The sequence below is a fragment of the Malaclemys terrapin genome, chromosome 1 (genome assembly GCF_027887155.1).
Source record: "Malaclemys terrapin pileata isolate rMalTer1 chromosome 1, rMalTer1.hap1, whole genome shotgun sequence".
Taxonomy (NCBI): domain Eukaryota; kingdom Metazoa; phylum Chordata; order Testudines; family Emydidae; genus Malaclemys; species Malaclemys terrapin.
In genome coordinates, this window is record NC_071505.1 from 7,015,191 (window position 1) to 7,032,538 (window position 17,348).

The 17,348-nt window shown below is 50.6% G+C and overlaps 1 protein-coding gene across 1 annotated transcript in view; it reads right to left on the reverse strand.

The window, feature by feature from the left end:
- LOC128830334 (collagen alpha-1(VII) chain-like) overlaps positions 1 to 17,348 on the reverse strand; it is a 181,470-nt gene that overhangs the window by 115,126 nt on the left and 48,996 nt on the right. Inside the window, exons 10-20 of the mRNA XM_054016154.1 lie at positions 17,013 to 17,129; positions 16,461 to 16,616; positions 14,894 to 15,010; positions 11,699 to 11,845; positions 10,810 to 10,929; positions 9,220 to 9,378; positions 8,144 to 8,272; positions 6,864 to 7,013; positions 5,906 to 6,043; positions 2,797 to 2,943; positions 1,912 to 2,031 (exon numbers count right to left, since the gene is read on the reverse strand). Of these exons, the coding sequence (XP_053872129.1) occupies positions 1,912 to 2,031; positions 2,797 to 2,943; positions 5,906 to 6,043; positions 6,864 to 7,013; positions 8,144 to 8,272; positions 9,220 to 9,378; positions 10,810 to 10,929; positions 11,699 to 11,845; positions 14,894 to 15,010; positions 16,461 to 16,616; positions 17,013 to 17,129 (1,500 nt within the window). The remainder of the gene's footprint in view (positions 1 to 1,911; positions 2,032 to 2,796; positions 2,944 to 5,905; positions 6,044 to 6,863; positions 7,014 to 8,143; positions 8,273 to 9,219; positions 9,379 to 10,809; positions 10,930 to 11,698; positions 11,846 to 14,893; positions 15,011 to 16,460; positions 16,617 to 17,012; positions 17,130 to 17,348) is intronic.

The window sequence follows — 17,348 nt, forward strand, 5'->3', positions numbered from 1 at the left end:
TTAAACTCTATGAATCCTTGACCTAGGCAGTAGAGTTAGAAGAAAGATTTGCTGGTTAAATATGGAGTGCAGCATTGCTGATCTTCAATGCAGGTAATGTCCTCTCTAAGTTTCCCCTCCTTTACTGTAATGCACATGCAGGAGGAGAGACACAGTGGAACCAGTTTCAGATTGGTAACACAGTCCATCTTATGGGTTTATTTTGATTACTCTTCCCGGGGTGGGGAAATAGATGGAAGTCTAAGGCCAGAATATTGCAGCATTTGGATGACAACTTGCTAGGATCAGACCACAGTGACTCTTCTGTAAAGGGAAATCATGCCTTTCAAACCTAGTAGAGTCCTTAGAGCGCTAGTTTTCAACTGTGGTCCGTGGACCCCTGGGAGTCCACAGACTATGTCTAAGGGGTCCACAGAAGGTTGTTGTTACCATAGAACAGTGGTTTTCAACCTGTGGTCCGCAGACCCCTGAGGATCCACAGACTATATCTAAGATTTCCAAAGGGGTCCACACCTCCCTTCAACATTTTTTAGGGGTCCACAAATGAAAAAAGATTGAAAGCCACTGCCTTCGAGAAAACTAATGAAAGAAGGCAAAACTGAAAGAGGTGCTGAGCACCTAAATTCCCTCTAAGATGCGCAATTCGTCTCTATCACTCACACACACACACACACAGTGTGTGTGTCTCTGTCTCACTCACACACTCTGTCTTTCACACTCACCTCCCAACACATACTTGTACTATTGTTGTTGTTACTTCTCAATACTTCTTTCAAAGTGTGTTATTTCAGTTTTTTGAATGGTCTGTGCATTTCATAATTTTTATTTCTCTCTTATGCTTAAATTTAATTCTTTGGGTAGTGAGTCCTAAAATGCCTAATCTGTCCTGGCTGGAGTAATTATCCCTATGGTAACTTTTTTAAAATATATATTGTATCTAGGTTTTTGGTTTTGGTGCACATCCCTACATTACCTCAATATGGTGCACATAACATTCATTCTGCACATGGATGGAAAAAACTAGAGGGAACACTGCTTGAGCACAGACGGGAGTGGGAGATGTGGGTACTCAGAAACTCTCATCTCCAGAAAGCAACAGAGGGTCCTGTGGCACCTTTGAGACTAACAGAAGTATTGGGAGCATAAGCTTTCGTGGGTAAGAACCGCACTTCTTCAGATGCAAGCACCTTCCACACAAGGATCTCAATGCACTGTACAAATTTTAGACCAGTTAAGTCTCCCAACACCCTTGTAGGGTAGGCATCATCACTCCCAGTATTTATTAGGAAACTGAGGCCCAGAGATGACTCATCCAAGGTCACACAGGAAGAGTGGCATTGTGGGGAGAGTCCAGAGTCCCAGTCCTCTGCACTCACTACCAGACAAGATTCTTATTTCTCGGAGGGAAATGAATGAGGTAAGAGGGAAAGAGCTTAGCAGGATTCAAAAGAAGGATCAGGCATTTATATGGATAATGAGAACATCCACAGTGGCATTAAATTGGATTAGAAAAAGATCAGGGATATAAATCTCGATGCTTCAGTGCATAATCCAGCCACTCATTGTCCGGGTTAGGAAGACACTTCCTCTGTCGATGGTTTAATCCATGATGGGGTTCCATGCACCTTCCTCTGGAGCACTCTTGCCACTGTCAGAGACAGGACACTGGATTAAATGGACCTTAGGGCGGATCTGGTCTGGCAATTCCTATGTCGTCGTGAACTAATAACGGGCCGAGCAAGGGGAACCAAAGAATAGTGAAGATGTGATATTGTGGCAATATGGCCCTTCCCAAGATCTTTCTAAGGAGACACACTCTACAACTCTCCCCACCTCACATTCTCTTCTTCTTTCCTTACATTAGCTCTCCTTACCCACAGCCATTCATCAATGACACCGAAGAGCTGTTACCTGATGCCAGGCGCCATGTTAATAAATATGCCGATGCCCCCGGAACACCCGTCCAGCTCAACAAAACGCTGCTTTCCGTGCTCTCCTGAACTGCAAACTGAGTCACTTTGGGCAAACCCACTATTTAAAAAGAAAGAGAAAGGAAACAATGATCGTTTGCTGCTGTGTAAACGCTTAAATCGATGGCATGAGACAAAAAAGCTCGAGAGGGAGAATCTACTGAATTTCACCGGGCCAGAAGGAAACAGACACACACACCCTATACAAGGGTGGAATCCTGGGCCCATTGAAATCAATGGCAAAAATTCCAGATAGTCATTACAGAAATGAAACAGATGGCTGGCCTGTTGAGTTTGGTATCGTGTCTCTGGCATGGCCTCTGCTAAATACTTCAGAGGAAGATCCAAAATATCCAGACTGCACCTGGCCAATTGTGCCAGGCCACACGTGGGTGGGAAATTCCTGCCAGCTGGTTATCAGCTCCAGGATCCTACCCACGGGCCAGCTGCGATACTGACATTCAGCCTGCCTCACTAGCAGCGTATGTAGGAACAGAGCGCGGGAATGATTCCAACAGCATGGTACTCCATAAGTCCGAGTAAGCATCTTGGGCCAGATTCTTAGCTCGTGGAGATCGATGTAGCTGTACCAAAACCAATGGCGCTATGCTGATTTACTGTAGATATGATCCCTACGCTTTAGGTTGTAGATACTTTAGATTCAGCGCTAGATAATATCCCTACGCTTTAGGTTGTTTCTCCGAATTGATCCCAAACTCTTGATACTTTGAGATGAGCACAGAAATGTCAGCCTGAACAGATCTACTTCCCAGTTGCAGTGGTGACATTATATAGTGGTGTCTGCCCATGTCTCCTAGGTACTCACGTGTTTTGGCAGTCAGAAGCACTGGGCTTCCCTCCCGTTCCCGGATCATTGAAGACACACGGATGGTGTACGTAGTGCTCTCCTGCAGCTTAGTAATTGTGAAAAATATGATCTCTGCTGGAACGATCTGTGAGGTTTCCAAGCCACCTAATTAATAACAACAATAAAAAAACAGAAGAGTTTGTGATAATGACAGGAGAAAGTCATAATGCTTCCTGTAGCGAGCATGATCTTTACAGTCCTTTTCATCCATAGATCTCAAAACACTTGGTAAAGGAGAAGGAGTGTTATTATCCTCATTTTACAGCTGGAGAAGCTGAGGCAGAGGGAACTTAAGTGATTTGCACAAGGTCACATAATGCATCAGTGGGACAGCTGGGAACAGAATCTGGACTCACGGCTCCCAGTGCAATGCTCTATCTATTGGACCACCCAGCCAAAGAATAAGGACAGAGCTGGTCCAAGTCAAGGGGCAATGCGGGAGTTCTCTTGTTAGCAGACAGGGGGCAGCTGCGCTTTTCCCATACCCCCTTAGTTTGCCCCTCCTTACCAATATGTGGGTGTACTAGCTGGTAAAGAGAGAAACCCATCAATAACCCAGCCTTAAGGCTCTTTCTGTTTAATGTGGAGGTTGAGTTATTTTCAACGCTGCGCAAAATTGTCAAGAGTTGGGAGGCTCCTAAGAAATCAGAAAGTTGGGCTTTCACTGGAAAAAAAAAGATAGCCATTTTTTGCATCAAAAAAATTCCCTTTTTCCTACATTGGGAACTTGTTATGAAAAATCGTGTCTTGAAACTTTTCATGGCAATTTTAACCCAAAAATGTCATTGATCATCTTCTATTTTTAAAAACGAGGCATTTGCAGAAGTTCCTTTCTTTGTCCGTTTTTAGAACAATTGCTTAAATAAATCCCAAGATGGGTCTGAACAAGCCAGACGTTCATTCCGTAAAGCTCGTACTTGGTGAAACAGAACATTTCAATCGTCATTTGGAAAAATGCAACGAAAAGGATCTAGAATTGGGTCTGCAACATTTTTTCTCCTGCACTCACTTCCTGCATGCCAGGAAATGCAACTTGTGCAAAACAGCAGCTCAGAAGAAAGCTTTAAGCAGCAGATAATGGAGGTCTCCCACCTGCCAGCCCCGCCAAGGGTGTATCATAGACATTCCAAGCTAGCTTTAATCTAGCTAGCTCCAGTACCAGAGCAGTGAAGCTGTGGCAACGCATGGTTTAGTGCAGTCTCTATCAGTCCATCAAGAACCCTAGGAGATTCCTGGCATAGCTAATGGGCTCTGACATGGCTTCACTGTTCTGGTGCTTGATCTGGATTAAACACAGGCATGTCTACACAAGCAGCAATTATGCTCCGTGACTGCAGTGTAGACATACCCTTAGAATGGGAGATAGACCCTGGAGAGGCTGCCAGTCCTGGGGACTGGCCCAGGAGAGATGGGATGGTCCAGGGAGCTACTCCTATGGCCTGCTTGGACACTCACTGACTGATGGTGGAGCTGTGTAGACCGGACTGGGACCAGGAGGGTGTGCTGAGAAGAGCTGAGGAGGTTGGGTGCAGAGCCAGGAGCTCTCACTCCTCCCATCTGGCAAGACTAGATTGCAAAGAAAGGGAGAAATAGCTTATGTCTCTCCCTGATGCCATGGCTGTCTCGGGAGCAAGGGTGACGTACTCTGGAGCTAGCTATGGCGGGCTCCTCCCAGCCAGAAGGACTGACCATCACGCTTCAGGGATTGTGCTTTGCAGACATGCAGCCTTCTGAGCATCCACTGGGCTTGCAGTCTGGATTATAGAATCATAGGACTGGAAGGGACCTTGAGGGGTCATCTAGTCCAGTCCCCTGCACTCATGGCAGGACTAAGTATTATCTAGATCATCCCTAACAGGTGTTTGTCTAACCAGCTCTTAAAAATCTCCAGTGATGGAGAGTCCACAACCTCCCTGGGCAATTTATTCCAGTGCTTGGCCACCCTGACAGTTAAAAAGTTTTTCCTAATGTCCAACCTAAACCTCCCTTGCTGAAATTTAAGCCCATTGCTTCTTGTCCTATTCTCAGAGGTTAAGAAGAACAATTTTTCTCCCTCCACCTTGTAACAACCTTTTAGGTACTTGAAAACTGTTATCATGTCCCCTCTCAGTCTTCTCTTCTCCAGACTAAACAAACCCAATGTTTTCAATCTTCCCTGACAGGGCATGTTTTCTAGACCTTTTATTGTTTAATCTCTGGACTTTCTCCAATTTGTCTACATCTTTTCTGAAATGTGGCACCCAGAACTGGACACAATACTCCAGTTGAGGCCTAATCAGTGGGGAGTAGAGCAGAAGAATTACTGCTTCTGTCTTGCTTACAACACTCCCGCTAATACATCCCAGAATGGAGGGGTTTTTTTTTTGTTTTTTTTTGCAACCGTGTTACACTGTTGACTCATATTTAGCTGTGATCCACTATGACCCCCAGATCCCTTTCCGCAGTACTCCTTCCTAGGCAGTCATTTCCCATTTTGTATGTCTGCGACTGATTGTTCCTTCCTAAGTGGAGTACTTAGCATTTGTCCTTATTGAATTTCATCCTATTTACTTCAGACCATTTCTCCAGTTTGTCCAGATCATTTTTAATATTAATCCTATCCTCTAAAGCCTATGCCAAGCAGCAATGAAAGGGAGAAAGGGCAGGATCCTTTGGGAGCCCCTTCCCTGATTGAAAACACCCATCCAGGCCCAGGACGCCCACCCATCCAGCAACACACAAACATACTTGTGAGCTGGTGGAATAACTGAGCAGAAGCCAAAAATCCAGGTGCAGTCAAGAGGAGCTTTTCCTCCAGGGACCATGGTTATACCTGGAAATCAAACCAAGTTACCACGAGCACAAGAGAGGAACAAAAGATGCCCCATGCCAAGCGTTCAGCCCACTCTTATGAGCCTGGGTGTGGACCCCAAGTTTCCTAGAAGCATTGACCCCACTCTGCCAGTTTATAGTCTGTCCTCGAGCACCTGTGAGAAGAGGCACGGGAACAGTGAGCTGAGAGCTACCTCCAGCGTACCAGGGACCCCCGGTGCTCGACTTTATATGGCCGATGGAGTAGGATGCCTACCACTGAACGGGACCCAGGATATCTTATAGTGCGTTACACCCGGGGTCCTTTTCCAGGAGACCTTCAAGCTGTTTACTCCAATGTCGACGATCCGCAAATCCCGAACGGTCTGGATGGGGGTAGAGTCTGCGAGCAAGGCTGCAAAAATGAATGAAATGTGGAGATCGGAGTCGGATTCCGATATCTTTCCGGCCACTGAATGACACCCCGCTCCATGACTAAGCCTGCTGACGTCCGTGGTTCTATGCCTGGAGAAAGGTGCTACTCACCGTGAGTCAGAGTATCAGAGTCTAGCCCATGGTACGCCCAGGGCTATATCCCTGATCTCACATGATCCTCACCAGAAGCAGCAGGTATACACCCTCTAGGCATATCTCACTTAATGCCTTATCACCAGACCAACTTTTCTACAGGGAGTTCCCCCATTGGGTTCAAAAAGAAGAAAGGCTAGAGAACATTATAATGAGGTTTTGCTATACACCAGCCTAAAAATATTACCCATGGGTTTCAAAATCCAGTTGTTCCAAACACAGCAGGTCCTCAGCCCTGCACGCTCTAGGGGCATTCTCACTCACACACAAAGGAGCCTTGGAAACACGTGACGTCTGCCATAAAGGAAGGAGGGACAATTTGCAGGGCTTTTCCACATCCCACAAGGAGCAACTGGGCCTGCTGCTGAACTGAGCTGGACAAGAGAGAGAGACTGAAAGATTTGGGTCCCCATGTATAATGTTACTGAGTGTTCCCAAGGGCCTAAATCCAGCCCTGCCTATTTATGAAGGGATAGCATAACACACTGGCAGAATGTGTGTTGCATCCCTCTCAAGGATAACAGTCTTCTACTGCTGCAAGTTAACAGGGCTGCTCCTTTAGTTCCAGTGGCAAAGGTCTCTGCTGAAGGTGGTAGGTTCCAACCATGCTGTCCCATGCAAGACAGGGTCATTACAGCAGAACTCACCAGTACGGTGAACGAGAGTCACTTCTGGTCCCTCGGACTTGTTGAACACAGCGCGAACACCAAGTGTATAGTGGGTATTAGGCAGCAAATGCTCAATGTGATACGCAAGCCCCTTGCTGCCCAGGTACTGGCTCTTGGCAACTCCTCTTCCTGAAAGGACAAGGACACCACAGTGCATATAATTCACCAAGAACAGTGGATCTTCTCCAAAGGGTACCACTTTTCCTCCCAGTAGTGTTATTTCCGAGGCTCCCTGGGGAAGGGGGTAAACACAAAGTTGTGGGGGGAAGCGAGTCATTTAGAGAAGCACCAGGGATGAGAAGTAGGAGGATAGGGATTCAACTGAACAAAGGCAAATGGAGGCTGAATGAGGAAAGGTTTCCCGACAGCTAGCCCTCGTACTCTGTAGCCACATCCGCCTTGGCCTTGGACTGGTACCAGGCCCAGAAGTCATCAGTGGCATAAAGGGTCTGGAAACCCGCCAAAATCTCCACTGGGGAACACCCCCTGGAATGAATGGGATTCCTCGAGGATAACACTTGATTCCTCTACGAATAGAGTAAGAGACGATGGCCCAAAGATTTCCGAAACCAATTAAGACAAGGCCGCAATCCCTGACATAGTCACAAATCACAGCTACTCTGGTGGCCACAAGGGGGAGCTCATGTAAACTACATTTGGCGCACGTGGATCTTTGTCCCCCTCTAGTGGCTGGTCCATGCATGAGATTAATGAGTCAGCTGTAGCAGTGATTCTCAAACTTTTGTACTGGTGACCCCTTTCACACAGCAAGCCTCTGAGTGCAACCCCCCTTATAAATTAAAACCCTTTTTAATATATTTAACACCATTATAAATGCTGGAGGCAAAGTGGGGTGGAGGATGACAGCTTGCGACCCCCCCTGTAATAACATCGTGACCCCCTGAGGGGTCCAGACCCTCATTTTGAGAACCCCTGAGCTATAGCTAAACCCCAGAGGTCTCTGTCCTTCAGATCAACTGGTGGTTGCTCATGTTTTTAGCACTGAGGGTTGAAGGTTCAAACCCTTCTGGCAGTAACACACACAGCCTGGCACAGGCTGCTTTTTCACACCCATCACCAGAAATTCAGAGCATTCGCTCGGCAGATATCGGCCGTGCAGGCCCAGAGAACTAGAATAAAGCAATCTCCTGTGGCCAGGCAATATTCCGTGGGGGCAGACACCCTGCATCGCCAGCTTGTTTGAACGTCCTCTACACACATCAGACAAAAGCAAATCATGGCACCCGATCTGCACTCACCTCTGCCCGCTCCCTCTGGGCTCCAGGAGATTCGGTATCCGGTGGCTGCAGCTGTGGCACTCCATGCAAGGGAGATGGATGTGCTCGTGTAGGAAGTTACCTTGAAATTGGACACGTAGCCAAGCGGCGCTGCCAGGGGAAAGTGACGTTAGCTGATGTCTTGATTAGTAATGTACTCAGTAAATGCCAGCGCCTCTCAGGGTTCTCACTACTAACAGCGCCGGCGGGAGTGACTGTTAGGGAACAGTGACTTTCAAAGGACATGGTGGCGATCTTATCTTTGCGCTGCTGTAGGTCAGCCAGGGATACAGTCCCGCTGATATCCTTCTTGTGAAATCGTGGGCCAGATCTTCAGCTGGTGTAAATCAGCGTAACTCCATTGCCTTCACGGGAACACCGCTGAGACACACCAGCTGAGGAGTTGGCTCGTAGCCTTTGACTGATGTCGGGAGTCTGCCAAGCCACGGGTGCGGATCATCTTATTCTGTCATCCCTTCTGATCACACAAGCGTTGTCGGATTAAGTGGGTCAGAAGCTGGCTGGGAGACAGCCAAAGGAAGTCTGGGTTACTGCAGGGAGTATTACTGGTGACTCAGTAGCTGGCAAGGTACTGAGCCCAATGCCCCGCCAGGGCATTAAGAGGCTCTGTACTGCTGGATGTGGTGTTGCCTTTTGGAAGAAATATAAAACAAAAGTCCTGGCCATACTTAATCCATTGCTCTTTTCACAAGAGAATGGGTGTTACCTCAGAGTCAAATTCCAACACTGGCATGTACTGTCAATTGTCCCTATATTTCAGTTAGCTATAGTATTTTTCCTCTGTTTGTGTCCCAGACTGTGGTGTATTGCTGCTCTGTGGTGTTAAAGTTGTCATGTTCTACCCCAGAGGTGGCTGCATTCCAGAGGCAGGGGTACAGCTAGTTTGTAGAACGCTTTGGAATGAAAGGCTCTGATCACAAGAGGTTAAACTTGCGTCTCCAGCGCCCTTTGGTGCTCTCTGTATTGTCAGTATGTACCGGGCACCTGAGCTCCCCGGGCAAGGAGAGGCACCACTTCCGCACCATGCGTATACTCACACGTCCTGGCTGAAGCGGTGATCCCAGGCCCCTCTGCCGAGCCAAAGAGCACATAGAGGGAAATCACATACTCGCTGTCGTGGGCCAGGTTTCGGAGCTGGTAGGCTGTGGTGGAGCTGTTCAGAGCCAGCTGCCGCGGTCGGTCTTTGTGGAAGAATTCTTTTGGCGGGAAGAAAAAGAAGCTGAAGAGTAAACAATGTTGGCAAGTGGAGCGGGCGGGAGGAAGACTGGGAGCCAGCGAGTAAAGTTCATAGATATTAAGTCCAGAAGGGGTCACTCTGACAATCTAATCCATCCTCCTGTATAACGCAGGCCAGAGAAGTTCGAAGACCCAGTCAAAGACCTGGATTTCTACCAATGTAGCCTCCAGGGAGCAACAGGAAAGCCTGGACCGAATGGGTTAGACCTCGCTGCCTTTGCAGAATCAAACGCTTCGGTTTTTTTGCTCTTGCTGAAGGTACCTTTACAAAACATCAGCAAGGGAATCGAAACACTTTGGTACAGCTTTTCTGCTGCCAGAGCAGCCAAATGGGCCCTTAATGGAACTGGGAATTGGACCCAAAGGACCGGCAGTGAAACGAGCTCCCTGCCCCGATGCATGTGGGTGGTCGTAGGGTGACCAGGTGTCTGGTTTTCGACCGGAACACTTGGTCGAAAAGGGACCATGGTGGCTCCGGGAGGCACCACCGACCGGGCCATTAAAGGTCTGGCCGATGGTGCTGGGCGTCTAAGGCAGGCTAGCCCCTGCCTGTCCTGGTACTGTGCTGGCCCCCGGAAGCAGCCAGCAAGTCCGGGTTCTAGGCATGGGGGGCTACAGGGCTCCTCGCGCTGCCCCTGCCCTGAGCAAATGGCCACGCACTTCCATTGGCGGGTGAGAGCAGCATGCGAAGCCTGAGAGCGACCAGCTGGCCGCTTCCGGGGCATGCGCAAGGCGGTGTCAGGACAGGCAGGCAGCCTGCCTTAGCACCGCTGACCCAGAGCTGCCCGAGGCAAGCCCGTGCCCCAACCCCGAGCCCCAGCCCTGAGACCCCCCCCCAACCTGGAGCCCCCTCCTGCACCCCAAAGCCCTCATCCCAAGCCCCAGCCCAGAGCCCTCACCCCAGAGCCCCCTCCGACACTCTGAACCCCTCATCCCCAGCCGCACCCCAGAGCCCACACCCCTTCCTATACTCCAACCCCCTGCCTCAACCCGCAGCCCCCTCCCGCACTCTGAATACCTCAGCCCCAGCCCCACACCAGAGCCCGCACCCCCCAGGCAGAGCCCTTACCCTCTCACACACCCCAAACCCCTGCCCCAGCCGAGTGAAAGTGAGTGAGGGTGGGAGAGAGCGAGCCACCAAGGGAGGGGGAAAGTAGTGAGTGGGGAGGGAGGGGGCTTGGGGAAGGGGCGGGGCTAGGGTGTTTGGTTTTGTGCCATTCGAAAGTTAGCAACCTTAAGGTTGTGCAACGTGGGCAAGTGACCAGTGCCAGAGCTGCCTCGACATCTGCCATTCCCTGATTTTATGAGCTCGCTGTTCCAGCTTTGGCGCTGCATAAATGCTGGGTGGAGGGGGCCTGTCTGCGCTACGGGCTCGATAAACACTAGCTTACCTGGAGTAGGGCCCCAAGCCACTCTGTACCCAGTGGCCCCAGCCACTGAATTCCAGGAGAGCAGGGCAGAGTTGATTGTTACGTCGGACACTTTCAGGGTCTGCACAGCGCTCGATGCCACTTTAAGAAAGAGAGCCAAGCAGCATGAGTAAGCGGAACGGGTTATGGGTCTGACGGATGCAATAGCAGTGGAAAGACTCCCATTGAATTCAGGGGGACTTGGATCAGGTCCTAAGGGACCTAAGAAAAACCACAATGCACCAGGCTGCTCTATGCAGAAGAGACCAGAGGGAGGTTGTCAGCCACGGGTGATATTGGCTAGGACGTGGCTGTGTGTGACCGGAAGACCTGGGAGCCAACCTGGGTACAGGCAACGCAGGGATAAGCCTGGCTGATCATCTATTTTAGAAGTTTCCACTGCCGCCCATCACCGTGACACCTGAGCACCACCACAGCACTCCATAAAGGAGGATAACTAACATCACCCCCAGTATTCCTGATAGGGAAACTGAGGCACAGAGAGGCAAAATGACTTGCCCCCCGTTCATCAGCAAGTCAGCGGCAGAGCTAGACGCCACATTTCCTGGCTCCCCGTCCCCTGCTCTGGAAACGAGGCCAGGCATCCCCAGAGGGAATCCTGTGACCCCGTAGGCTTCCTTCCCCTTACGTGTCCTTCGACTATCTTCCTGGGCAGCAGCGCTACTCGTCTTCTCCCACCCCCATGTCCCCAGCCGCCCGTTCAGCCCCTTTGACTCCCTCCTTCGCTGCCCCCCTACCCCCAGTCCCTCTTCTTTCTATGCCCGAGGTCTCGCCTACCTGAACTGAACGATCGCATCCACTTGCCCTCCCAGGCCTTTCCCCTCCCACTGGCCCACCCCAGGACACTTACGAGTGGTTGCCTTGCTGCTCACCACGGGCCCCTCCACGTCCCCAAAGATGGGGTTGACGGTGACGGTGTATTCCAGCCCAGGCTGCAGCCCCGGGATCATGTAGTCAGTACAAGTGTCGTCCAGGTTCACGGTCTCAACACTGCCCTCTGCACCGGAGAGGAGACAACAGCTGGATACGCCCAGGTCTAGCTCTCGAGGGACACTCACCTGTGACTGGTTCCCCCCTTCCTTCCCCACACCCCCCAGAATACAGCATGCAGGATACCACCAATTAAATGCCTCACACCGACCAACAGTCAGACCCATCGGTGGTCACCCTAACACGTGTTCAGCTCAGGTAGGAAAGAAAGAAGAGGAAGGCTGGTCTTGTGGTGAAGGCCCTAGATGGGGACTCAGGTTCTAGGTTCAATTCCGGCCCCTGCTACAGCCTCCCTGGGTCCTGCCCCTTAGGATTGGGGTGGGCTGCAGATTTCTCCCCCCAGCTCTACACTGGCTGGGCAGGCCAGTTGCTCTGTGCCTCAGTTTCCCCAACTATAACATAGAGATGATCATATTTCTTTTCTCTGTCTCATGCATGTAGATTGTCAGCTCTTCAGGGCAGGGGCTGACTGTCCAGGACTTGTCACAATGGGGCCCTGATCTCGCTTGGGTCTTAGAGGCTCTACTGTAAACATAAATAACAACAATGACATATGGCAGCGTTGATCCCCCCCAAACTTCCTGGGGGCCAGTCAGTCATTAGGGTGCCCCAATGGCACAAGGAGAATGAACCAAACCAGCAAAGTACAGACAGCTGCATGTGATTGGGCAGGTAACAGGCTTCATTCCTGTTGGAAGAAGGGGGGAAGCCTGTCTGCTTCAAAAGGGGCCCAGCTGGGGGCAGTGCTGTTCACGGGCTCTCAAGGGAGTCCTCTGCCATCTCACTTGGCTGGACGGATGGCTACCCCAAGGCAGGAAGTTGAGGTTGGGGGGACAGAGCAGGGCTGGGAATATCTGTGGAGCTCTGGGAAGGATGGGAAAGGGGCAGCTCCTCTCCTCCAGGGAATATCACAAAACGCAAAGCGTGCTCAGCCTAAAAAGCTATTTGATCTGCAGGGGACAATCCTGTCTTCGCTGGAAGGAGACAGGCAAATCTCACATGTCCATGACTCTTAAAAGTTATTGCAGCATTCATTCTTCTTGCATGCGTAAAGCCAACGGATGCTATTCTTAGTTCAGCCACTAGGGGGTGCCATCTCCTCATTTTCCTGTCTGTGCCAGTGGTATCCTTGCTCCGCCAACACACCCTCCACATGAGCAACTATTTTAATCTATTCCCTGTCTTGGAAAATGGGAAAGAACAATCAGCCCGGTCCAGGGAAACACGTTCCCTGGGATGAACATTGCAGTGTAGAATTATCCCTCACACCAGCTTTCTACAAGCAGGGTGGGAAAACAACCCCTGTTGTATTAATCCCCAAAGGGGCGAATGTGTATGAGTTACGACGACAACGCCCAATGCTCCCGTACCCTTCTGGGGGTCCGCCACAAAGTTGTGTGTCAGGAAAATTTGCGGGGGTTGGATTTGATTACGGACAGTGGATACGATGGACGCACACACACACACAAATTGCCCTCTAGCTAGGAACGCGATGCAGCGCCTATGACACACAGTAGAACGTTTCTGACTCTGTCCAGCAGAGGGCAGTAGTGACACATATACACTGGCCAGTTCATCTAGCCTTCTCCCCAGTTGTCGAATGGGGAAAAGGAGGCACTGAGAGGTAAAGTAACTTGCCTACGGTCGCATAGTGCATCAGCAGGAATAGGACCCAGGAGTCCTGAGATTTAAAGAAACTCAGGAATACACACAGAGACACAGACCCACACACCTTTTGCTGCATTTCTGGGGGGGTTGAGGTACCACGCAAGAGCCTGTTCTTAAGGAACAAGTCCAGAAGGAAAAGAAATGATTATTATTTGTATTCCCAGCCATGGGTCTGGGCCCCACAGTGCTTGGCACTGTACAAACGCAGAACAAAAAAGACCATCCCTGACCCACAAGTACCTGCTCTCCTGATTTCCAGCCAAATGATCCAAACCCAAACGAGAGGACTGGCTAAATCTCTGCAATTTGGGGTGTTTATTCACACTTTGGAAATCCATTCATTACTAGTTTATTACACAGTAGCAGGAATGGTGCTACTTTACCCTCCCCTAGAACAGGGGTTCTCAACCTTTGTCTTTCTGAGGCCCCCCAACATGCTATAAAATCTCCACGGCCCACCTGTGCCACAACAACTGGTTTTCTGTATATAAAAGCCAGGGCTGGTGTTAGGGGGTAGCAAGCAGGGCAATTGCCTGGGGCTCCATGTGACAGGGGCCCCCGCAAAGCTAAGTTGCTCCAGCTTCGGCTTCAGCCCCGACTGGCAGGGCTCAGGGCCCCGGGCTTCAGCCCCATGCAATGGGGCTTCGGTTTTCTGCTCTGGGCCCCAGCGAGGCTAATGCCAGCCCTGCTTGGCAGCTCCCCTGAAACCTGCTCGTGGCCCCCCAAGGGGTCCCGGACCCTTGGTTGAGAACCACTGCCCTAAAGCACCTTCCTACCTGGGGATCTCAAAGTGCTTCAGAGATACCATTGAATGAATCATAGAATATCAGGGTTGGAAGGGACCTCAGGAGGTTATCTAGTCCAACCGCCTGCTCAAAGCAGGGCCAATCCCCAACTAAATCACCCCAGTTTGGTGGTGTTATCCCTATTTTACAACTAGGGAAGCTGAGGTACCCGGAGGAGAAGTTACTTGCCCTAGGTCAACCCGGAAAGTCAGTCACAGGGCAGGAAGAGGACGCAAGTGTCCTGACTCCCTGTTTTTTGTTTTAACCACCAATCCATCCTTCCTGCGGGACAAAAATAAAATAAGAAAATCTGGATTTCTAACACTTCTCCCCCTAAGAACAGCATAAAGGGTGTTTGAATCAAGGGTCAGAGAAAAGACCCCCGTGCAAAACTCAGATCTGGATCTGGATTCAGATCCCAGGTGTTTAGGGTCAGGATTTTGACCAGGTCTGTCTCTAATCTCAAGCTGTATTGTGGGAAGCTTGGGTGGGAACCTGCACCCAGGGGTGATGACAAGAGCAAAAGCAGATCCAATAATGATGCAGGCTGCTAACAGAGCATCATGAAAATAACACGCTCCTCTGGTTCCTGGAGACTGTACCTGCCGACACCCAGGTGAGCCTGTATCCTGATGCTCCCCTAACTGAGGTCCACCTGGCCTGGATGGTGTCAGTCGTCTCATTCTGGAGCAAGATGCTTTTCACTGGCAGGAGCTTCACTGGAAGGGTTAAAGGGAAGAGACATTTCAGAGAAGCTACATTACAGCCCATGCAACCGATGGCTCTGAAGGAACCGTGGGCTGCCTCCCGCCTACATTAGCCAGCGGGGAGAGGGATTTCGAAGAGTTCCCTCAGAGCCTGTCGGTTTTAATGCCTCTAGGAAAAGGCTGTAGTCCACTCATCAGGAACAGCCACTCGGAGCCCAAGCTGCAGCGACGCCAGCTGCTCGAGCTGTCACGGTCGCTTTTTCTAGCCTGGTTTGATTTACACCGAGTGCTGGGATGCCAACAGATCTGCAGGCAGGGAGCAGGCCCGGGCTTAAAGAGAGAGCAAGGCACACAGGGTGAGTGGATAAACGAAGGGAGGGGGCAGAGGGGAAGGCTGCTTGTTTTAAACACTAGGCCAGACTCTCAGCGGGGGTAAATCTCTGCATAAATCCCAACGACTTCCATGAAATGGAAGATCCGGAACAATGTAATCGAGTGCTCGTGAAATGTCAAGTCTGGGTGGGTGGGTGGAGCCTAAATGAACAATAGCCCTGCCCCCTCAGATGAAGGGCGGGGCCACGCAGCCCAGACAGCAACTAGCTATAGTGAACGTTGTCAACAGAGCAGTCCTCTTTCTCCACAGCACAGGCTGTAGCGGGGCTAGCTTCCCTCTTCTAGACCCTGGCCTCAGACCAGACATGCCGAGCCCCTTATGTAGTGATTTGGGACAGGAAACGTTTTAGAAATCTCAAAACATGTTCCAGGCTGGGAAAACCATTTCCCACCTAGCGCTGAGGATGGGCTTGGAGTTATAAGGAGTGAAGGGGGTGGGGCTTTCCCTGAAACATCAAGAACAGGTCACTGCTGAGGAGTGGAGGTGATGCTTCAAGTAACCCCGATGGCCTAGAGTTTTAAAAAACCAGTTCCTAAAGTTAGGCTCCTAAGTCCATATTAAGGCAGCTAAACCAGTGCTGGACGTCAAAAATGTCGAACACCTGCCGCTTCCCTTGACTTCAGACAGTGAGAGGAGATTCTGACTGAGCCTTTATTAAATGGAATGGGCTGGAGCGGAGGCTGAACGGTTGAGAGCAATCTCCCAGCGTGAGCGTGTCGGGGAATGTGAGCAAGAATGGGGGGTGGGAGCAGGGGGGAGCATGCAGGGGCACGGGGATGGATGGAAGAGCAGGTCTGCGTGTGCCAGAGAGCACAAGAATAAGTGTAGAGTGTGTATGAGCATGTGTGAGCACGCCTAAGCAGAGGGACAGGCGTGAGAGCAGAAGCGAGCATGCAAAGACCATATGTATGCACAGAGACAGGCATGACAGCAGCATAAGCGTGCAAAGAAAAGCATACATGTGCACGGGGCAAGCATCAGAGCAGGAGCAAGCGTGCAAAGGAGAACAGGCGTGAGCCCGATTTCCAGTGCAATTAAGAATGCCACCTCAGCAATCAAATCTCTTACATGTTCTCCCCGTAGTGGACACCGGTTGGCTCGGGCCCTGGTGGTACACAGCATAGATACTGACAGTATATTCGTTCTCCTCCTGCAAGTTGCCAAGCACGTGAGAGGTGACATCGCCGCCCAGAATCTGCTCATAGGTCATCCCGGGTCTGTTTGCTGTAGGGGCCAGAACCAAATAGGACACCCTGGTGAGTGACACCTGTGAACAGAGGAGCGTGGCATATTTGCCAGTCTACTGTCAGCGTCAGAGAATTAGACGCAGGGCAGCCACAGAATTGTACCGTCTGGGTTTGCAAAGGAAAGCCCCTGCCTTGGTGGGACTACCTTGCTTTCTACAAGAGGCTCCAAACTCACCTGGGGAGGCCAACACCACGTCGCCCCAGGGTGACACAGACACATCAGCGATGCCATGGGATCCCCACTGCATTGTGATACCAGGGCTGGGCCTTAGAGGACAGAGCTCCGGAAGTGGGGACGTTGCTTTTCCCAAGCATCAGGACTTCCATGAAAATACCTGACGCTGGTGTGAAAACCTAGCAGATCACAACTTACATCTGGGCATGTAGATCTTGTAGCCTTCAAGTTTCCCCAGGGGAGGAGTCCAGGCTACCTTGAGGCTGGAGAGTCCTTCTTCTATGACCCGGAAATTGGTCACTGGAGGTACGGGCGCTTGAAGACACAAAAGGGACCCAGAGGTTAAGGGTCAGGGCTGCCTCACAGCAAAGACCCCCTACAAAGAAGAGAAACTCCCGTGTTCTCCAAGGGTGAAGGGACATAGCGGTGAACAGACACTTCTCTCACAGTATCAGATCCCCCTAGGGTAACCAGACGTCCCGATTTTATCGGGACTGTCCCAATATTTACTTGTTTGTCCTGCGTCCCGACCGA